At 41.1% G+C, this 21236-nt stretch overlaps 4 protein-coding genes across 5 annotated transcripts; 3 read left to right on the forward strand and 1 right to left on the reverse strand.

Moving 5' to 3' along the window:
• Positions 1-1888: 1888 nt before the first annotated feature.
• LOC120685887 (40S ribosomal protein S29) lies at positions 1889-3570 on the forward strand. The gene is made up of 3 exons (XM_039968007.1): positions 1889-2064; positions 2859-2958; positions 3192-3570. The coding sequence occupies exons 1-3, from the start codon at positions 2003-2005 to the stop codon at positions 3198-3200; spliced, it is 171 nt and encodes a 56-aa protein (XP_039823941.1). The 5' UTR covers positions 1889-2002; the 3' UTR covers positions 3201-3570.
• Positions 3571-3807: 237 nt separating this feature from the next.
• LOC120685886 (transcription factor BHLH133-like) lies at positions 3808-7333 on the forward strand. Its single transcript, XM_039968005.1, has 5 exons — positions 3808-6011; positions 6124-6315; positions 6393-6458; positions 6547-6612; positions 6970-7333. Exons 1-5 carry the CDS (start codon positions 5655-5657, stop codon positions 7060-7062), a joined length of 774 nt encoding a protein of 257 aa, XP_039823939.1. The 5' UTR covers positions 3808-5654; the 3' UTR covers positions 7063-7333.
• Positions 7334-10969: 3636 nt separating this feature from the next.
• Positions 10970-15616, forward strand: LOC120684578 (adenylyl-sulfate kinase 3-like). Of its 2 annotated transcripts, XM_039966433.1 has the most exons (8): positions 10970-11063; positions 11112-11391; positions 14167-14307; positions 14395-14544; positions 14636-14754; positions 14864-14948; positions 15023-15069; positions 15230-15616. In XM_039966433.1, the coding sequence occupies exons 2-8, from the start codon at positions 11136-11138 to the stop codon at positions 15326-15328; spliced, it is 897 nt and encodes a 298-aa protein (XP_039822367.1). In that variant the 5' UTR covers positions 10970-11063; positions 11112-11135; the 3' UTR covers positions 15329-15616. The 2 variants fall into 2 exon arrangements, with proteins under 2 accessions (XP_039822367.1, XP_039822368.1); XM_039966434.1 differs by having other exon boundaries at positions 11042-11391.
• A 1702-nt stretch (positions 15617-17318) lies between these two features.
• Positions 17319-20792, reverse strand: LOC120684579 (probable aldo-keto reductase 2). Its single transcript, XM_039966435.1, has 5 exons — positions 20493-20792; positions 20153-20353; positions 18525-18697; positions 18329-18431; positions 17319-17923 (listed from the first exon to the last, which is right to left on the reverse strand). The coding sequence occupies exons 1-5, from the start codon at positions 20715-20717 to the stop codon at positions 17585-17587; spliced, it is 1041 nt and encodes a 346-aa protein (XP_039822369.1). The 5' UTR covers positions 20718-20792; the 3' UTR covers positions 17319-17584.
• Positions 20793-21236: the final 444 nt, after the last annotated feature.

Consider the following 21236-nt stretch of genomic DNA (forward strand, 5'->3'; position numbering starts at 1 on the left):
TGCCGCAACAATTTGATGCAACCAAGAATTTGGCAAGATTGACGCTACCACTACAATACACATGTCATGCCATGGTTCGCACACTTGGCGCGTCACAATCTACACGCAAGAGTACTCCAGGACAAACAGCATGCAAGCGATACTGATAGAAGAGATACTTCCAGAAATCCAGTACCCTTTGATTGGACACTGGGCAGACAAAGGTTAGGCAATTGGCAAATCTCTAGCAATCATCCAATCGCCAGCACCAAAGAGAACAAAGCATGGAAAAGAATAGAGAGAGAAATGGAGCACTGCATGGCCATACAGGCATCTCAATCAGGGGACAACATCCATGTCAGCATTTATCCCGTCTGGAGCACACCACTTGGACTGATTGCTGCTTGGGACCAACCAAACCAACCTTTGCAGATGAAACGAATTTCTCCCCCAGTTTGTCACACTCAGAGTGCCCAACTTGGGCTTGGGATCTTCCGTTGGGATGAAATTGGAACAACTGCCTAACTCAAAATGCACAAGTACCAGGGTGAGCATTTTGATCTTTTTGAAGAACCAGCACTGCAAAAACTAAGGTTGATAGGGCCATCACCTTGTGAAACATATGTGAATTCAGAGGTGCAGCACAGTTCTCAGGCATCATAACCACCATTCAAATTTGGAAACATATCAGGTGCAAACCAATTCTTTTCGTGCAAACTGTGCAAACTTCAGTCTGGTAATAAAGAAAACGGCAGTCAATTCTTTTCGTAATTTGGGTGAACTACTCATCACCCATCATCACAACTCTCCTCTCTCAAGTTGTTGGTTGGGGTCTATAAACCTAGAGTGAAAGCAAAGGGATAAGTTCTTTGTGCCTTGCAGTAGTGGTCCTAGTGGACAGAACAAAGTTGATCGGCGATGGCAACCAGATGCCACACTACTCCTGCCACCTGCTCGATCACAGCTGAACACTTGGGATTTTTCCCAGTGTCCTTTCCACACAATTCCCTGCATTTTTTTACAACATGAAAAAGGCAGTGCATCAAGAGATAGGTACACTTGTCGACTGCTTCTTCGAGTGCCTAACAAGACAAACGAATATGTGGCTTTAGTTGACCATCCAAACTAAAGCAGCCACAAGTTCTTAAAAGTGAGAGCATCCATGATTTCCCACCAAAAAAGAAAAGTTAAAAGGAAGGAAAATGAGACCAATCTCACTTCAGTGTTCACTCCTAGATTCCCTTCAGCTGTGTCAGATGGAACTCACTTTCTGAAAAAGGGAGGAACATGACATTGGCATCTGACAGTCAGAATTCAGAATTGGCTTCTCAGGTTCAGATACCGCATCGCATTCTGAACTCCATGGTTCTAGATGGGTTACGTTAACCGTGTGTATCTCAACATTAGAAAGATTATTTAATTCAGGCGTGATTATTCATTTTATTTTATCTCATCTTTTAAATTCAGGCGTGATTATTCATTTTATTTTATCTCATCTTTTACCGGTCGCACGCATGGTCTCATTTCATGGGGGGAAATAATAAAGATGAACAAAAGTAAGAGGCCCATAGAATTTACCGACAATTACACCTTGAGATCCTCGGGCCCAATATCCCCTAGCCCATAATCACCGGGCTCGGCCCGGCACCAACTTAACCGGGCCAAGCGGGAGATTATACTCCATAGCCTAATTAAGCCCACGTCCAGGATGGCTCTCGCTCGCCGCTCACAGGCCCAGCGTGTCCCCATTTCACAGGCCCAGTGTGTTACGCGCTAGCGGGCCGAGCGAGCGGGGAAAGAAAAAAAAAAGGAAGCACTTTTCCATAGCCCAGTTAGGCCCATGTTCCCAACCAGACTAGGCCCAGCCCAACGCGCGGGTCAAGAGCTAGGGTTCCGCGCCTCCCACCCCACTATATATTCTCCTCACCACCTCGCGCCGCCACTTCTGCGCCTCCCCGTCTCTCTCGTCCTCGCTCGCCGCCGCCGAGAAGGAAGGAAGAGGAGGAGGAAGGAGCAAGCGGAGATGGGCCACTCCAACGTCTGGAACTCGCACCCCAAGAACTACGGGCCCGGCTCCCGCGTCTGGTAAGGAACCTGCGCCGCCGCTCTCGTCCCTGCCGCTAGGCGGGTTCGTCTCTTCGCTAGGATTAGGATCTCGGTTCGTGATGCTCTTGAGCTGTGGATGGCCTGGTTGTGAATAGCGAGATAAGCGGGTTCCATGGATCTGAGGTGGTTCTGATGCGATGTGATGGGTAGTTCAGTTCCCGTGGGTTTTAGGACCGTATGCTCTTGATGCGTCTGCTGGTTAGAAATACTCTGCGTTAATATGTTCCTTTGTTTGGGCAGTATGGTTGCTGCATGAAGAGCCGGTATTGTCGTTGTAGGTTTCTAGAACGATAGTTGGTGTGTATTTCTAGGATTGTTGTGTTTCCCAGCGGAGACATGATGAGCAGCTGTCGTATGAAACTGCGGTTCTGCTACCCTGTTAAAAAAAAACTTTTTCTGAGCCTTTGTTGTTTTAGTTTTTGTATCTCAGCTTCATGTAGACGCTGTGATATTGCTGCTCATGTCTTATGGTTTACCACAGAACCTACTCATGTCATCTCCTAGCCAATCCCTTTGTGAGCCTGGTGGACTATTTATCTATGCTGTAACATGTTGTAGTAATGGAGATATGTTTGGTTGGTATGATGGATTATGGCTGATGTGATTTGCTAGAGCTATGCAACAAAGAGAGGCAACTGTTTTTGCTGGGGATGTGTTTTGTTCCAAATTGTCTGTAAAATGAATGATATTTCAATGATAGAGTCTTGCGGCGCCAAGAGTATTTGTCATACAATGAATACTATGGTAACTCTGAATGCATTTACATTTTGCAGCCGGGTCTGTGCTAACCCCCATGGATTGATCAGGAAGTATGGGCTCATGTGCTGCAGGCAGTGCTTCCGCAGCAACGCCAAGGACATTGGCTTCATCAAGGTATCCCTGCTTGTGCAGTGGGCTCATTATTGTCATTAATTTGGCTTGCATCCTTGTTGAAGTCAGTTCAATAATTTGTGATTGTTACATACCTGCATTGGTAGATAAGTATAATTGTTTTCAACTGCATGTTGGCCTTCATTTGCCATCATTGGAAGTGATCAAGTTATGCTGTTTTTTAATGCTATTGGTTAACAACTTTCGTCTGATATCTTGTGTTCTTACATTTGCAGTACCGCTAAAGGCATTGCCTTGCTGGCGTCGAGAACTTCACCTGGGTTGAAAAGAAATGGATCCTTCAATAGAAGGCTCAACTTATGTGCATTAGATTTTCGTTCAGACTTGAGACTGCTAGTAAACTACTTGTTAAAGTTTTGATGGGTACTATATGCCTGTTAAACTAATTATAATTAAGTGATTGGAGTATTTTGTCATGTTTGATATCTGGTGTACTCAACCTGCTTGTATTGGTGCCCTCCAAGGCTCCCAAGTTATTGTACTGCCAATTCTATTCCTTGCTTCATGTATGAGCTTGGCACTTTTGAATGATGACAATTAGTCTGTGATATCAAACTGTAATGTGATAATAATTACAGTGTGTATTTGCTGGTACAACGGGTGTTACACCGGTTGCCCGAGTAGGCTGAGGCACTGCATCCATGAGGCAATATGGCTACTGCAGTACAGTGTTGCTTTCTGCTTCAGTCATTTCACTGTCTATTCTTGCTCTATTGCAGATTCTGTAATCTGTTAGCTAGATTGAAATTTAGCTGACACTTTTGTTCAATGTTCTGCATAATATGCTTGGATTTGATGTCTTTGATTTATTTAATGCTCATTAAGATTGAAATTCAGAACTGGAGCATCAAGGTGTTGCACAAGCAGGCAAATGCTTCTTGCTGATGTGTTCAGTCTATCATAGTTCCTAGCTCTATTGTTGCAAATTCTTTGCTTTGCTGCTTTGGTGTAACATAGATGACAATTATGTTATTCCTTTACTTGATTTGCTTGGATCTGGTTGTTTAAATATTTTCTTGTGAATTGACCGAAAGCTCAAAATGGCTGCTGCAGCTGTGCAGTCATATCTTGATTTTCCAAGATCTTATCCTTGTACAATGTGCTGTGGAATAAAGTGTACAATGTGAATCACATTCTGGAGTACATTATATTCATTGTTCATTGTGCTGGGTTGCATATGATTTGAACGCCGGAGTTTGCATTTGTATACACTGATGTTGAGTGAACAAAAACTTATGGTGATCTGATATCTTCTTGGGCTATTAACACGCTTTCTTTTGTTTTTTTGCGGGTGATAGTGTTGTTGAATGAGATGACTGAAAACTCAAATCCTTCAAATGAAGTCTTCATTGTGAAGCTGGACATTATATTCTTGTAAATGCCTGCATAATTCTGTCTGCCACACATGTATACTGGCTTGGGGGGCATAATTCAGTAAAATATAGGCAATTTGGCATAATTTTGTCTCACAATAATCTTGTTCTTGCGTTGCACATTGAATGAAAAATTGAAGTCTTGGGAGCTGGCATTGCATTATTAGCAGTATTAAGTAACATTGTTTTTCTGACTAGAGCCCTTTAATCTTGGCATTCTGCATACACAATCAGTGGATCTCTCCATTCTGGAATTTTCTGATGACACTGTGTTTCTGAAGTCAGGTTGAGTTAAATTATTGCTCCTGGGTCATTAGTATCCTGATGATCATTTCAGGGGCAGTACCCAACTGAAGGACAGCTTGCTAGTTTTTTTGTTGGGAGGGCCGAAAGCATTGATGAACTTGGACAATTTGCAGGTACTTATTCAAAGCTCCATCTCGTGATCTGCGAGTTGCTGCAACCTAAGTTAATACCAGCTAGACTGTCATCTTCACACAAGCCGTGTTTGTCATGCTTAATACAAAAATGAAGCACGTCTCAAGCTGTCCTATTATACATAATGACTGACTTAATGACTTCACCTTATCTCCTTGGTTAACCTTTTCATCCATCATGAAAAATAATCTTTTGTTGTCTGAAGTGCTGTAGTTTCAATCCTGCACAGGGCCAAGACTTGAACAATACAGATTTCTGAGTTACAAGGTTTGATATTTCGTAAGTTAGTCAATCAGATGAAGGAGTCTTGCACATCTTGAACATGTCTTACAAGTCACAAATCACATAGAAAAATTATGAATTGCAAGCTGAGCTTTGTTCACCTCCTTTTATCGTATTTTATTTTATTTATTACCTCCAGCACTTCTTCTCCATGATCACCTACACCTCCAATTATCCTATGTCTGTTTTCCTTTGTAACTTAATTGCAGATCATGCGGATCATTTAATGCAAGCATATAATTGCCTTGATTATTGATCTTTTCTTTTCTTAGGCCACGAGTTGTGACATTATAATCATCTTGGACCCTTGGGACATCACTAAGATACTGCTGTCTCTTAAGTGGCTCAAGGGGCAAATGATTTTGTATGCAATTTTTCTAGTATCTGAACAGGAAGATTGAGGGATGGGGCATTGCGTTTCAGGCATTAACTACTACCATCTTGCTGTCATTCTAATCTGGAACTCGAGTCAAAATTATATCTGAAAAGATTCCATGAGAATGCAGTATAAATGATGTCCTCGCCTGCACCATGCATACAGACATTGCCAAGTAGAAAATAGAATTGAAGGTTCATATCAGCAGAATGGAAGCAAAGGGCGCATCCATTTGGAGTGAGGAATCTGAGATGATTGCTCACCTGCAGTCCATGTTCTGGAACAGCAGTGATGCTGATGTCAGCCTTTCTTCCCCCAACAGTAGCACCAGTTCTTGTATTGAACCTGGCACATTGCCTACTGCCTTGTTCCTTCCACTTATTGAAAAAGAGAGTTATGACACAGCGCCATTGCAGAACGCTGCCACAGATTGGTGCTTTGATCACCAGAGTGAGGCCTTTGCTTCAATTGATAATGCAGTTACTGGTGACAAGAGGGCCCTTCTCATGGATGAGAGAAGGAAGAAGAGTAAGAACAGTAACAAGAAACCCCGTATTATTGCCCCAGTAAGTAATGCCAACACACTGAAGAAGTTTTTTTCCCCACAACTGTTCCAACATTATGTTTTATGAAACACGCAGCTGTTTCTGATATTTGCAATGGTGCAATTTATATTAGGTACTGATGACAACTTCAAGTGCTCTTGATGATAAGGCCAATACTGAGCTTATCAATCTCAGCAGCTACTGGTGCTGTAGCTCTGAAGATGATTCTATTGGCGTGTGTGAGGAATCTGTTGTTCTGAAAGAAAGTAGCAGTTCTAGAGGTCGTAGTCGGTCCTCAAAGAATTCACAGAGTCTTTACGCAAAGGTCAGAATTAATCTTAATTGCACACTGATCTCAGAATCAATTTTTTTTCTGATGGCTTTTGTCATACTGTTTAACAGAAGAGAAGAGAGAGGATTAATGAGAAATTAAAAACACTGCAGCAGCTAATTCCCAACGGCACCAAAGTAAGCTCTTACTGTTTTATATTTAGTGATCTCTAATTTTTTACTATACATTTGACAGTACTGATCATTGGTTTTCCTGCATTTGCAGGTTGACATGAGCACTATGCTGGAGGAGGCAGTTCAGTACGTCAAGTTTCTGCAGCTGCAAATAAAGGTTCTTTATCATGTCTCATTGTATTCAGATCAACCTTATGAAGAAACATTTGCTTACAGTTGAAATTCATGGTTTTAGTTCTTACTCTATGAAATACCCAAAAGAAAATCATTACACTTCTGCTAAATTCACAATTCTTTGACCATTTCAAATAAATATAAAGGTTTATAGTATTTTCGGGATGAGGTCATGGTTCCAGAACGAAGGATTTACCATGTGTCTGATCCAAATTTCAGATATCAATTTAACTTTGGCAATGGATAAAGTTCTACATGCTATACTGTTATAAGCAATTCATTTTTTAAATATATGATTAATTGATCTTGCTCTAATGTACCCTTCTTTTTTCTCAAACAGCTATTGAGCTCTGATGAGACATGGATGTACGCTCCTCTTGCCTACAACCACTCGAGCATTGATATTAATCTGAATTCTTCTGCAAAGAAATGATGACTATCCAAAAAGAATTGGGCAAACTGATCATAATTCAGAAGGATGGGACCTGTCAAGTCAAACCCAGTACATGTTGCATCTGTTTTTTAGACCTGTATTTAACCCTGACTTTACATAATTCAGTTGCTTCTTGTAAGTAAGAGCATGAGATTAATTTATGATACAGTTGGAGCAAAGGATCTCCCTTGTCAAATGATGAGATAATGTATCAAAGATTTCTACAGAATTTACAATCATGAGGTCACAGTGGCCTACACACATAGTAAAAGTCCGAACAGCCTTGGTTCAGGCAATTCACTTTTGCAAGAAAATGCTTCCATCTGTTAAGGATAAAGAGAGAGATTAACAAAAAAAATCGAGCTTTAATTTCTATCTTGTTCTGGAGAGGTCTGTGCAAGCAATTTTCAGGATTTAATTTGAGTTTGAAATAAATCAAGGATCCCAAAATCTGCTATTTGGTAGCTTTATTTGTTTCGGATGTCATTGTCCAGGCTCCACATGCTATGTAATTCTGGGGAAACTCCAAACTGTCAGCTCGGAGAAGTTCTTTAAAAAAACTGCATTTTTTAAGCACAATGGTCATCAATAATGTAAGTTTTTTTTAACAAAATGTGAAACAAGATACCAAACAATTTCATCCATGGAATATTGCATTTCCTCTGCTTTCTCATCAGTGATACTCAAAAGCTTCTCGTGGATAAGAAGAGTAACCAAAACTTGCAGAAAAGCGTCAGGCAAGGACTGAAAGTGCTTGTAGCACTATCATATATAGTGGATCATGAGTTGTCATTATTTGCTTGCTGCAATGTATATCACCAAAGTTGCACCAATCGTTTGTTGTTGTTACTACTTTCTTTTGCTTCTTTCCCACAAGTAAAGTGGTCCATGTTTGCTGCATAGTTTCCTGTTAAATCCACTTGCTTTGACATGTTTAGGTCTGAAATTCCCCTGTTTCAGGAAGGAATGCACATGTTGCCTTGTAACATAGAAGCTTGATGCAGGTAAATAATTGCCAACCGCAGTCTATATTGCTTTCAATAGGTAACTACTTTGTATGCAATTCCGAAAGATAACTTCTTCACACACATAAAAAAAAAAGATAACTTCTTTGCTAAGGGACCGAAGACTTTATCCAATTGGTGATGACCTGTCCAATGCATGCTTGCTGTCACCACCAAGAAGCTTCTTTTTATGGTTGTGCAACATTGGGCATGCACTAGATAGACACGAACACGACTATTTGTGGGTGCCGAGTGTTAGCACATAAAGGAGACATCTGATTGCCTAATGCGTCATGTCCCTCTTCTTGATTTCACCTCTTTATTTATGTGCAACTTGAAGGCAATTTTGGGTACCTACAAAGTAACAAAATGCACAAATCTTCAGAATATATATTTGTGTGGTTATCATTTGTCGTCGAGAAATTTGTAGTGCAGTTATTTTAATTTGTTTGAAACACTTCCTTAGATCTGCTGTTTTTCACCCGCAAAAAAAATCTGCCGCATTTGAAAGAATGGTGCTTAATGTTTAACTATCTGACATTTACCTGAAATATGCATTTAGCTCTTAGCGAGAAATATTTCATTAATACATATTTTTTGTGGACAATATTTATACTATTAGATTTGTAGCAAACGTTACTTTTAGGAGCTCTTTTATAATAATTGTAAAGTACCAATTGGTACTTTTACCTTGAATTTTTTTAGCCGTTGATCTATGAAAAGTATTTACAAAATTAAATTAAATTAGTAATCGGTCCCACTTTTTGATACTTGGTCTTATATTTTGGAAGTACCAGGTACTTTATCCTAGATACTTTCTACCTTCACCACCGTAAGATTTTATCAGGTGGACTGTTTCTATTTTTTCAATCATTGTAAAATTTCTCAACTTTTAGTTACAATTTCGTTGAACACAAATAAAGTACTGGTCAATTAATTATTTGTCAAAACCTTGTCCTTACGCAACGAAATACTCTTGTAAAAAATGAAGAGACTAATTATGAAAAGTTTCTAACTATGAAGAGAAATACATGTCCTTTTTGTGGTGATTATCCGCACGCCCTACACTTGTAAAAGTGAACTACACTTGTAAAAAAATGAAGAGAGCAATTAGTTCCCTTGCAACGTCTTGTGGCCTGACCTAAAAGCATCTTGCAAGACCCGGGAAGTTGATTCCAAAACCACGCCATCTTCTTTCTTGCGCAAAACGGCCAAAGGATTTCGAAAGCATCTGCTGCCGCTAAGATTCGAAGAAATGAGTGCCCCTTTTACAACATAGTGCAACTCATCTCGACAGGAAGCCTGCAGGTTCATTGAACCTGCCCACAATTTTTTACCCCGGATTCGGACAGGAGAGAGCATGATTCTTGACCACTTTAACCCTGTTTAAAACGACCACTTATCCTTTTTCTAGCCGCTAACTTGCACGGAACATGAATCTTTGAGGTCTGTTTTATTTGAAATACAGGCTGGAGCTACTGGATTTGTTCGTACAAAAACCATGCAAGAATGAACTAGTGGCTCAGGGAATTTCAGAGGGTACATGCACTGTACCAAAAAATTTTCAAACCATATTTATTTTGTTCCGTACCAAGTTATGCTAAAAGTCTATAATGGAGCCCAGTACTTTTAATCGTACAAGAGTTCAAAATAGAGGATTTAAGAGTGTAGTTATAAATCTCGGTACTGAAAATTCATGAACCAAGTCTACCTATAATGAATAAAGATTGTGAGTGTCTGAATTGTACAGTGTAATCTAAAAAAAATGAATAATGATTTTCAATGCGTCCACGCAAAAACTCTAGTGAAAATATGCTAGATTTCGAAAATGGTAGAAACTAGTCCAAAACCGCACTTTGAAGAAAATGGTAGAAACTAGTTCAAAACCGTACTTTGAACTTTGTTTTAAAAAAGAAATTGAAACTTGGAATAGTTTCAATCTTTGGAATAGTTCATACCAAAAGAAACTTTTTCCCTAAAAATACATGTTTAGTCATTGCGCAGTTGTTTAGCTAGATTCTTTTAGACGTCGAGTTTCCATTTGCAGTATGGACGAATTATATCTACAGTTTGGCCGAAATGAAGAAAATATATGATCATACAGCGTGCAAAAGGAAGGAATTATGGTTTCATTATTTTTCCCCTGTCATGGACAAAGATTTCAGGTCAAATAAAGACTGCACACTATAGCCAATGCTTCCTGACTCAAGAGGAGTTTTTCGGTAAACAATAAATACTTTCACGGATTTTTCCTGTCGATCAGGTAGGTCGCTTCCCGGTTTGCGAAATCAGAAAACCTTTTCCGACGGGATTGGACGGGACTCTACCTGCCTTGAGACCGTTGAATATTCCTATTCAGCAAGCAGCGTGTTTAAATAGTCATATTTCCATACTGTTTGTTAATAACAAAGTTTACCATATCTTACTGAAAATTACGATCATGTTCAAACGAATTCATATTTTCCACCACAAGATTATTATACAATTAATTTGTATTTGTAAACAAGCCTCATTTCAACCGTTTGTTGACCGTTCAAAATCTGACGACTCCATCATCACTCTAGAAAGTTACAGTACATGGGTGTGCACACAAGCATGCATACACGGAAGTAATGTGATAGTGTACATCTTTATTGCCATGTCTAGCGAAATAATAATAATTAGCATTTGATTTGATCTAGCAGCAATGTAAGACCAATCTCAATTCAAACATTATGAGCATTAATTTTACTAACATGGCAGAGTTATTATTATAAAAAAAGAGGAGAGGGAGTGTTATCATCATAATATTTCTCCAACTTAGTTACTCAGTTCACAGTTTTGATAATTGTGCGACGACACTCCGAGGACCGGTCTAAATCAGACACGGCGATGTACCTTCACAGAAGCTGACATCTGCATTCCACGGCCCTATAAATAGCACATCTCTCTCCCTCTCTCGTAACCTCGGCCTGACACGTTGGCACAAACATTTGTACACCAAACCCGTGTGTGTGTGATAACTTGGTATATATATATAGCGTTCGACGCTGACCACCGAACGCCGCCGGCGTCCGTGCCCTTGCCGCCATGCTCGCGAGGACTCCCCCGCGGCCGTGCTACGCCGGCGCCGGCGACCGCGTCCGGTGCCGCCACGAGGTCGCGCCGAGCAGGAGGCCGTGGGCGGTGCCCGCTGGCCTCGCGCGCGGAGGCCACCGACGAGCGGGCGCCAGGCTCGCCGCGGCGGCGGCCGCCGGCGAGAGGAGAACGGCGGCGGGGCTGGAGCCGGTGGCCGCGGCGCCGCCGGACGGGACGAAGCTCGCCAATGGGTCGTCGGCCGTTGCAGGTATGTAGCGATTCGATCATTTCAAGTACAAGTAATTCCGGTTCTGTAATTTTGGGTACGAACCTTCAAAAAAAAAATTGGGTACGGTTAAACGTTTCTTTTCTTTGCGAGTGATTAGCGTTGTTAACTGCCATTTTTTACAAAAAAACTAGAGTTATTACGGCCATTAGTAAAAAGCATTACAGAAACTCGCCCGCTGTAACCCTGAATTCTCACAGTAATTCCATTTGAAACAGAACGATATTACTCGTGGAAAAATGATGTGAAATACTGAATACAAAATAGGCACAGATAAAATATTTTCTATCTGATTTAATTTATAAAAAGATACTGTGCTCGATCACAGATAGAAGAGCATTGCATTTTTCTTGCAATAAACAAAGAAAATAACGTCAAAATTGGTTGGCTGACGCAACAATTCTGTACGCTAGGCCAAGCTGATCTTCAGTTTATCTTGAGAGATTCTGACTGACCAGGCAGAACACATGATCTATTTATATATATATATATATATATATATATATATATATATTTCTATACACCCTACAACCCTGATCCAGTGTAGCCGATTGCGATTTAATCAAAATCATCAGAGGGATGTACGGAACAAAAATGATTTGGTAGAGTTCACCCTGACAGCTAGCTCAGCTGTGATTGTCACCACTCAGCACACAGTCATGAGTCCTCTGCTCGTCAAAATAAGGGTGTGTTTAGTTGATGAAAAAGTTTGGGTTTTGGCACTATAGCACATTTCGTTGTTGTTTGACAAATAATGTCCAATCATGGACTAATTAGGCTTAAAACAATCATCTTGTGATAATCAGTTAGACTGTGTAATTAGTTATTTTTTTCAACTGCATTTAATGCTTCATGCATGTGTTCGAAAATTCGATGTGACAGGTAATGTGTGAACTTTTTTGTAAGGGATAAGTCTATTTTACAACCTCGAACTAGTCAAGAAGTCCGTTTTTCAACCTCCAACTACGAAACCGGGTAGCATAGGCCATCGAACTGGCAAAACCGTCCGAATCACCCCCTCGATCACTGTAGCAAGCCGTTTTGAGGGCGGTTTTGCTACAATAACATTTCCGAATTTCTGGATTTTCACACCTCTCAATTAAATAATAAAGAAAGCATAGTTAATATTGTCTAAAAATCATGATATTTTTTTGGGAGGTAGATAAAAAGATAAGGAATCTATTTTGGCTAGATGTGCTACAATAGACATAAAGGAATTTGAATTATAAAATTTTAAAAATAGGTAGAATTTAAAATTCCTTGAATTTTTAGGTCAGCTAAACCTATGATAAAAATGCATTAAAAATATGATAATTCATAATTTTTTATTTAGTTTAGTTAGGTACTTTTTATTGGCCCAAGCTCTATAGAATATTCATAAATTAAAATTTGAGGAATCAAATTTGATTCAAATTTGAGCATTGCGAAGGAATTCAAAAACTTTCATAAAAACTTGGGCCAATAAAAAATACCTTATTAAACTAAATAAAAAATTATGAATTATAATATTTTTATTTCATTTTTATCAAAGGTTTAGCTAACCCAAAAATTCAAGGAATTTTGAATTCTACCCATTTTTAAAATTTTATAATTCAAATTTCATTATGTTTAATGTATCACATCTAGCGAAAATAAATTCCTTGTCTTTTTATCTACCTCCCAAAAAAATATCATGATTTTTAGACAATATTAACTATGCTTTCTTTATTATTTAATTGAGAGGTGTGAAATTCCAGAAATTCGGAAATGTTACTGTAGCAAACCGCCCTCAAAACAGCTTGCTGCAGTGATCGAGGGGGTGATTCGGACGGTTTTGCCAGTTCAAGGGCCTATGTTACCCGGTTTCGTAGTTGGAGGTTGAAAAACGGACTTCTTGACTAGTTCGAGGTTGTAAAATAGACTTATCCCTTTTTGTAAACTAAACGGGGCCTAAAGAGACCGTAAGCAACACGTCACAAGATTCAGACAAAAAATCTACAATTCTGGGGATATGTAGCTGATTTTTCTCTCTTTTGTTTTTGTTCTCGAGAGAAACTCTCTTTGTTTTTTTTCGTAAAATCGTTCACGAGTCGCAACAGAACAATGCATCCATCACCATAGCTGCAGAGTTCTTGTAAACAGGGGTGAGGGATAAACTGCAGAGTTCTGTTGACAAATGCCAGTGGTTTCCTCCTCCCTGATGATGAACTTTCCTTGTGCTGCTTGAGCCTAGGAGACAGAAAAAACTGCATGATTCAGGTCTGCGTCATGGGTTGAGCTTGATCCTGATGCGTTTAGTTGCCTGAAAATGCTTCTGATTTTGAGATTTCGGTGCCTTTCTAGAACAGAGTTGGATGGCTTGGTGATCACTTTCAGAATGGGACAGCATGTTCATATTTTTAGATACACGAGGCTGATTGCTGAATGGGACAGCATGCCAAAGATTGAGATCGATTGGATCCTAGCTTGGTTCCAAATAAATGAGAAGTAAACTTTATTCATATGGTTCTTTATTTGGCATTGATTGATGGAGCCAAAGTTATGGGATTGGTGGGTACTGACTACCGAGAAAGTTACAATTTTTTTGTTTAGCAAAAATCGTAGTAAAATGTATGAGTTGAACTGCAAAAGTTTCTCAGTGACCAATTAACTGGTTTATCCTTAAAGCACTAATCCCAATTAACTGGCTTATCCTGAAAGCATTACTCCTAATTGTCGTACCAATTTTCAAATCATACTCTGTTTGGCATTTCAGAGAATTTTTTTTGGGTTCTACAGGTATTAGCAAGCTTGTGACCTCAACCGTTGGGAAATCAACAAATATCCTGTGGCATGACTGCCCTATAGGGCAGACAGAGAGGCAAAAGTTGATGAACCAGAAGGGCTGTGTCGTGTGGATCACCGGACTAAGTGGTTCAGGTCTGTATGAGATGATTGAATGCCCTTGGTCTCATACTGAATTTGCTCCGCCAGTGAAACTTAACTAGACCTTAACATCTACCACAGGAAAGAGCACGTTCGCATGCGCGCTGAGCCGGGAGTTGCACTCCAGAGGTCATCTTACCTATGTTCTTGACGGGGACAACCTAAGGCATGGGTTGAACCGGGACCTCAGCTTCAAAGCAGAGGACCGTGCTGAAAACATACGCAGAGTAGGTCTGTTCGGTTCAGAAATCACTCTGCATTATGATGAGTTTCCACCAGAGAAGTTCACTGCTTAAAGTTCTAACTGTGTTACTCTTTTCAGGAGAAGTAGCAAAGCTATTTGCAGATGCTGGCCTGATCTGCATTGCTAGCTTGATATCACCTTACAGAAGTGATCGAAGCGCGTGTCGAAATTTACTGCCCAAGTCTTCATTCATAGAGGTGTGCATGACTAACTTTGAATGTTCTTGTAGAAAAGTCAGAACTTGCTGTCCTATTCTAGTATATACTTACGTTAAGATTTATAGTTGAGAGGAGTATGTTTGTGCAGGTATTTTTGAATGCCCCACTTGAGGTGTGTGAAGCCAGGGATCCAAAAGGTTTGTATAAGCTTGCCCGTGCTGGCAAAATCAAAGGTACTAAAACGAAGCAACTGATTGTCCTTGTTTGCTATCTACTCACATATCATACTAAGGAAAATGACCTGTAGGGTTTACTGGAATTGATGATCCTTATGAACCACCATCAGATTGTGAGGTTAGCCAAATCTTGTACTTCTAGAATATCTCCATTGTCTCTGCAGATCCTGTACTTTCGTATTACTACTGTCACTCTGTCAGCAACTCTGGAGAAAGGTTCTTTGTTTAAGATAGTGATTTGCAGTCCTCTAAGACTTACTATGAACAACTTTGTGCAGATAGTGATACAGTGCAAAATTGGGGATTGCCCTTCACCGAAATCAATGGCTGATCAAGTGGTGTCATACCTCGAAGTGAATGGATTCTTACACGAGTAGCGGTCGATGTTTGTGATGCATTGTCAGAAGCACGGTATCACCGATGCTAGATGATGTATCACACCTCAGATTATTTGGTTGACGAAAATTGCTAGCAACTTGTCTGTGTGCATGGGTAAAGTTGTTTCTCCTGGATGTTTTAGATAGTGCATACCTTATGGCTGACTGTGGTGGAACATGTTTATATGTTAGATGCACTAGTGTAAAATGTAAACGTGCATTGTTCTGAGGTTAATTGGATTGTTTGTCACAAAACAACAAATGGACCATGGAAAGTTTTCTTCCTTAGGGACCAAGGGCCTGCAAGGGTGCTTTCAAGCACTAACCATTTTGAAAGACCTATACTTCTGACGCTCGTATACTTTTTTTTTTTTGAAAGACCTATACTTCTGGCACTCGTCATTTCTGAAGATCGATATAATAAGTTGCCAGATATCAATCCTGTGTAGTTACATAATTGAAGTAAACACCTACTTATCTGACACATCATTCCAACATACCTACTTCGCCTCGGAGCATAAATGAGTTGGCTACATATAATAAGCAAGTTTCATTTCGTCCCTACTTAATTTAGGGAAGTCCTTTTTATCAGAAACTCTGCTAGTTGCCATGCTGCCCGGCCCGAGCAACCATCACAGATCATGAGCGGGATCACGACATGTGTTCTATGCAACTAGCAAGTGGTAGGATATTACGTCTGGGAATGGGAGGAAATGGGAAACCCTGACTGGCTTGTACGAAAGTTCCGTTGGCATTGGCACCAATGTCTCCAGCTATGCGATGCTCTTCAACGGAGAAATCCGTGCTCCTCTTGGAACCAAACCAATCACGGAGCTCTGTTGATGAGGGTTGTTTACGGGTTAGTTTAAAAAGAAGACATCCCATTTAAAAGGCACATGTAATGTGTAGGTGGGGTGGCAAGGAAGCTTTACGTAAGTCAAAAGTTCTGATATGGGTCTTTAGTCCCGGCCTCATTGTCCCGGTTTCAAAACCGGGACAAAAGGGGGGTTTGGAACGGAGACAAAAGGGGGGTTTATGTAGTAGTGAATCCCTACTTACTTTAGGAAGTCCTTTTTATCAGCAACTCTGCTGGTTGCCATGCTGCCCAGCCCAAGCAACCATGCATTACATTACAGATGATGAGAGGGACCACGACATATCTCCTATGTAACTAGCAAGTGATAGGATATTACGTTCTGGGAATGGGAGGAACGGGGAAAACCTGACTGGCTTCTAGGAACGTCATGTTGGCACTGGCACGCCCTGTTTAGTTCCCAAAAATTTTTGCACAGTATCCGTCACATCGAATCTTTGGACACATACATGGAGCATTAAATGCAGTTGAAAAAATAATTAATTATACAGTCTAATTGATTAGCATGAGCTGAATCTTTTAAGGCTAATTAGTCCATAATTACATATTATTTGTCAAGTAACAACGAAATGTGCTACAATACTAAAACCCAAACTTTTTCGCCAACTAAACACACCCTAAGTTTCCAGCAACACTATTCTTCAGCTGAGAAATCTCCATTCTCCTCTTGGAATAAACCAATCACTGAGATCTGTTGGGATTATGCTAGGATTGGAAATAATTAGTTGGTTAAGAATAAAGACACTAGTCCCAGCCCAGGTGACCGGGCTCATCATCGAGGGGTGTTTTTGGATCCAGGCAGGGGCCAAGCTAGTGGCGGCGCTTGGTTGGCTGGTCGCTGAAGCAGAGGCAGAGGTAGGGGTGTTCTTTGCCCAGCTCGTTGTTGTTTTCTGGTTGTAACTTAACTTGTATAAGTCCTTTTAAGCATTGTTGAACCGTATGCGTGTGCCTGGGAATTTTTTTACAAAAAGGGCTAAACTGCAAAAAGTTGGTAGTCAGGATAGGTCTATACTGACCGATAGTGTGGCAGTATAGGCACTTTTACTGACTTTTAAAGTTGCAGATTTTGGGCTGTGGTATAGTGATCAACTGATCATTAATCAGCAATCACTCAAGTACTCAACGTATTATGGTCTCATTTCTTCTATCTTTACAAAATCCAGTTTGCTACTCTTGGTAAATACTCTTTGACATCTTTATACAATGCACATAGTTATTCATCGCATCAGCGGTTTTAACCTTTAAGCATAAATATACAAAATGAGGCATGCAATACGCATTTTGTACCAAACATCAAAACTCGCAAAGTGGACCTGGGCATCCTCTGCACAACTTGGAGATACGGCAATGGGCGGAGGACACGGTTGAAAATACCAGATTGGCTACTCAATTTTCCATGAAGATAATGGCAAGGTCTCAGAGTCCTTCCAAGTGTAGGCCACTTGAGCATACCGGTCACCCAAGATTTCACCTGCCGCAGCGTACGACTCGAGTTCAGCCATCTCATCTGGTGTAAGCTTCACAGACAGTGCCTTGACATTTTGGTTAAAGTTCTCAATTTTTGTTGTGCCAGGTATGGGGCAAACATCGCTTCCTTGGTGGTGAACCCAAGCCAATGCGAGTTGCGATGGTGTGCATCCTTTTCGTGCTGCCATTGCATTCACACGCTCGAATATCTGAGCATTCTTCTCAAGATTCTCTGGTTGAAATCTAGGCATATTCTGTAGAAGTATGAAATCCTCATTATTAGAAAGAGGTAACACACCATATTTCTTGTTCTTCTAGTATGTGATCAGACCATTCAATATATCAAATAAACCAGACCAACAAAGGAGGAACTAGGTGGCATTTTATTAAGAAGAACATATGCACCCAAATTCGACTCAACAAGGACTTGTGCCTGGTTGGTCTATGTAGACATCTACACCCTTGACTAACTGAACTAGTGCAGCATCCTATTCAAATAGACTACCAGAATCTAAAATTGTATGCAAGATCAAGGAAAGACACAAATCAAAGATAACCACGTATTATGCGCCTTATGAAGAAGTTGAATCAATGGATAATGATAAATTATCAGGCTACCATAGCCAATCAGTGTTCAATAAGTAATAGTTTGAGTTCACCTTGCGGGAGTCCTGCTCAGATAGTGAGTCAACTAGTTTTGCTCCACTGGAGAAGAAACCTCTGCCTAGTGGACTGTAAGCCACAATTCCAATTCCAAGTTCTCTAAAATTGAAACAGAAAGGTGAAAAATCAAAGAATAAAACTTCCCAGTTAATGACTGCAAAACTCTAGTGTTTTGACTATTCATGGAAGTACCTGCAAGTGGGAATTATATCTTCTTCTACATCTCTAGACCATAATGACCATTCAAGCTGTACTGCAGTGATAGTATGGATTGCATGAGCTCTTCGGATTGTGGATGCAGATGCTTCGGATAATCCTATGTACTTTATCTTTCCTTCTTCCACTAGCTTCTTGAGTTCACCAATCTAGTAGTTGAAAAAGAAGACAATCTCAATTGTCCAAAAGGAAATGGTTCATCTCTTTCAAAGGTGAAGAATGAAATGGAAGAGAAAGTAACAGCATAAACAGGAGTTCATATGTGAAATGATAGCAACGGCAGCAGCAACGTAACACGGGCTAATAGTAGCATTAGCCCCAAGCCCCCAAACAGAAGTAGGTCATGTAGATAGGAAAGTACTCCTATGTCTATGTGAAGCTACCAATTTCCCCAACGGACATGTGGGTGCCAGAGAAAAAACATCATGGGGGGTTTTTGCTCTTGCCACAGCACGCACCCTGGTGACTTGGTGAGCTCTTGCCACAGCACTCGGCACCTCTACAGGCTTCTCTAACGCCCTGCAACACTGCTAATCGTCTGGTGAGCGCTTCAACCTTTCATCCAATAGAGCTCTCGCACCTCTGCAGGCTGCTCTAATGCCGTGTGAGATTACTGATCAATGTGATTTGAACCCCGGTTGCCTGCACATATATGTGGGGCTTGAGACCACCGGGCATCCTCTTGCATTGGTCTGCTCTAACATGAATGAACCAAAAAGGGAAGTAACTAGTGCTGCCGGGCACAGAATTCCACCAACTTGGGAAATGATTGATCCAATTGTTGCCTTGCCTTGCTGGTGTGGTACATGGCTATATGCAATGGTACCTCAGAAACCTCCTAGAAGTTAGAGCATCTCCAACAGTTTGGCAAATCGAGTTGCCATCTTTGATTTTTGACAAAAATATTAAAAATACTTCTCCAACAGTTTGGTAAAAGACTTGGCAATTTTTGGCAACTTGGGAAAAACCAGCCTCCAGCGCGTAAATATACGCGCGCGGCGCGCGGTTGGCATCGTGGTTTCTAGTCAGGTGGGAGGGTGAAAAAAGAAATAAATAACAGAGAAGGGTTCCTGATTTAAGTTTTCAAGAGGTGGAAGGACATAAATATAATTTTGTTTCTCTCTCAGGGTTCCTGATGTAAGTTAGATCTGAATTTGGCAAATGAATTATGCCAAACTGTTGGAGATAAGCTCTTTTTTTACTTGGCATATCTTTTTAGAAGTTGGCAAAACACAAGATATGCCAAGTAAAATATGACAAACTCTTGGAGATGCTCTTAGTAATCCACTAGTTCTTGGTGTTTGAGCTCTGATAACAGTGTGGGGGTCCTACCAGATGCGCCCTTCTGACAATGCAAGTAGGTAAAAAAATACATTTCTTTTGTTTCAGGGTTAAGTTCCGGGTGGTTGTTGAGATTATAGAAGAGAAAACTTTGCATCATATATGCCACGCCACCAACCACTATCATCAGTCCACCACACTTTCGTTGCCATGCAAGAACATTACCTTCAACATTTCCGGTTCCAGCCTCCACTTGAATGTTCACATGAAGCCTCCATAGCTACCAAATAAAGAAATCAAAGTGCGCAAGGACTACTACTCACCGTGACCTCGATGGGCACCCTCTTGTCAACGCGGTGCTGGTAATAGAGGTCGATGCAGTCGACGCCGAGCCGCTTGAGGCTGCTCTCGCACGCCGCCCGCACGAAAGCTGGGTCGCCACGGATCTCCCATTTCCCGTCGGCAAAGGAGGCGCCGAACTTGGTGGCCAGCTCGACCTTCTCCCGTACCCCACCTTGAAGCGCCTGCTCAGGACGAAAATGAATTCATCAGAAGCATTACATCGAACATCTTCAGTGCAGAGAACTGGAAAAAACAAAAAAACAAAAGGCCTGAGACGTGCAGAATCGATCCTAAAGGTCTGAGAGACCGAGAGAGGGCGACCTTGCCGAGGAGGATCTCGTTGGTGTGCGGGCCGTAGACGTCGGAGGTGTCGAGGAAGGTGACCCCGGCAGCGACGGCATGGTGGATAAGCTTGACCATGTCGGGCTCGGGCTTGGGCGGGCCGTAGAAGGCCGACATGCCCATGCAGCCAAGGCCCTGCGCCGAGACCTCCAGTCCCTGCGAGCCCAGCTTGATGCGGGGCATGGACACGGGAGTGGCAGCCATGGCAGCTGCAGGAAGCGGAAGGCTGGTGGCACTGCGGGTGCGGGGAGCTGGTGTGTCCGCCTTACAGTTACAGAGCGGCTTGGCGCTTTATAGAGTAGAGTCAGAGCGAGGCCCCCCTTGTCCGCTATGCCAGGCCAGATTTGATTACGTCACTGCACACGTGAGCTTGTAGTAAGAGGTGACGTCTTATATTTGTAAAGTACATGGCAAATTGGCCGGCCTCTGGTATATACTTACAAAATCGTGAAAGATTAGGCCGGAAATTTGGGTGGGCACTACAAGAATTCTGCTGGTACATAGGGATAAAAGTGGGACGGGAAATTTCCGTACTGACCGACACCGCTTTTCGTCCCGTTTTCAGAAAAAAAATAAACATTATCATTTTCAATTAATTTTATAGTCATTTTCACCGTATTTGATTTTGTTAGTTTCATAAATACGGAAAAATCTCGTACCAACCGCTACCGTTTTCCATATTACGATACCGATTCCAACCGTTTTCATCCTACTGGTATTTAC

Source organism: Panicum virgatum, chromosome 8N, assembly GCF_016808335.1.
Source record: "Panicum virgatum strain AP13 chromosome 8N, P.virgatum_v5, whole genome shotgun sequence".
Classification (NCBI taxonomy): domain Eukaryota; kingdom Viridiplantae; phylum Streptophyta; class Magnoliopsida; order Poales; family Poaceae; genus Panicum; species Panicum virgatum.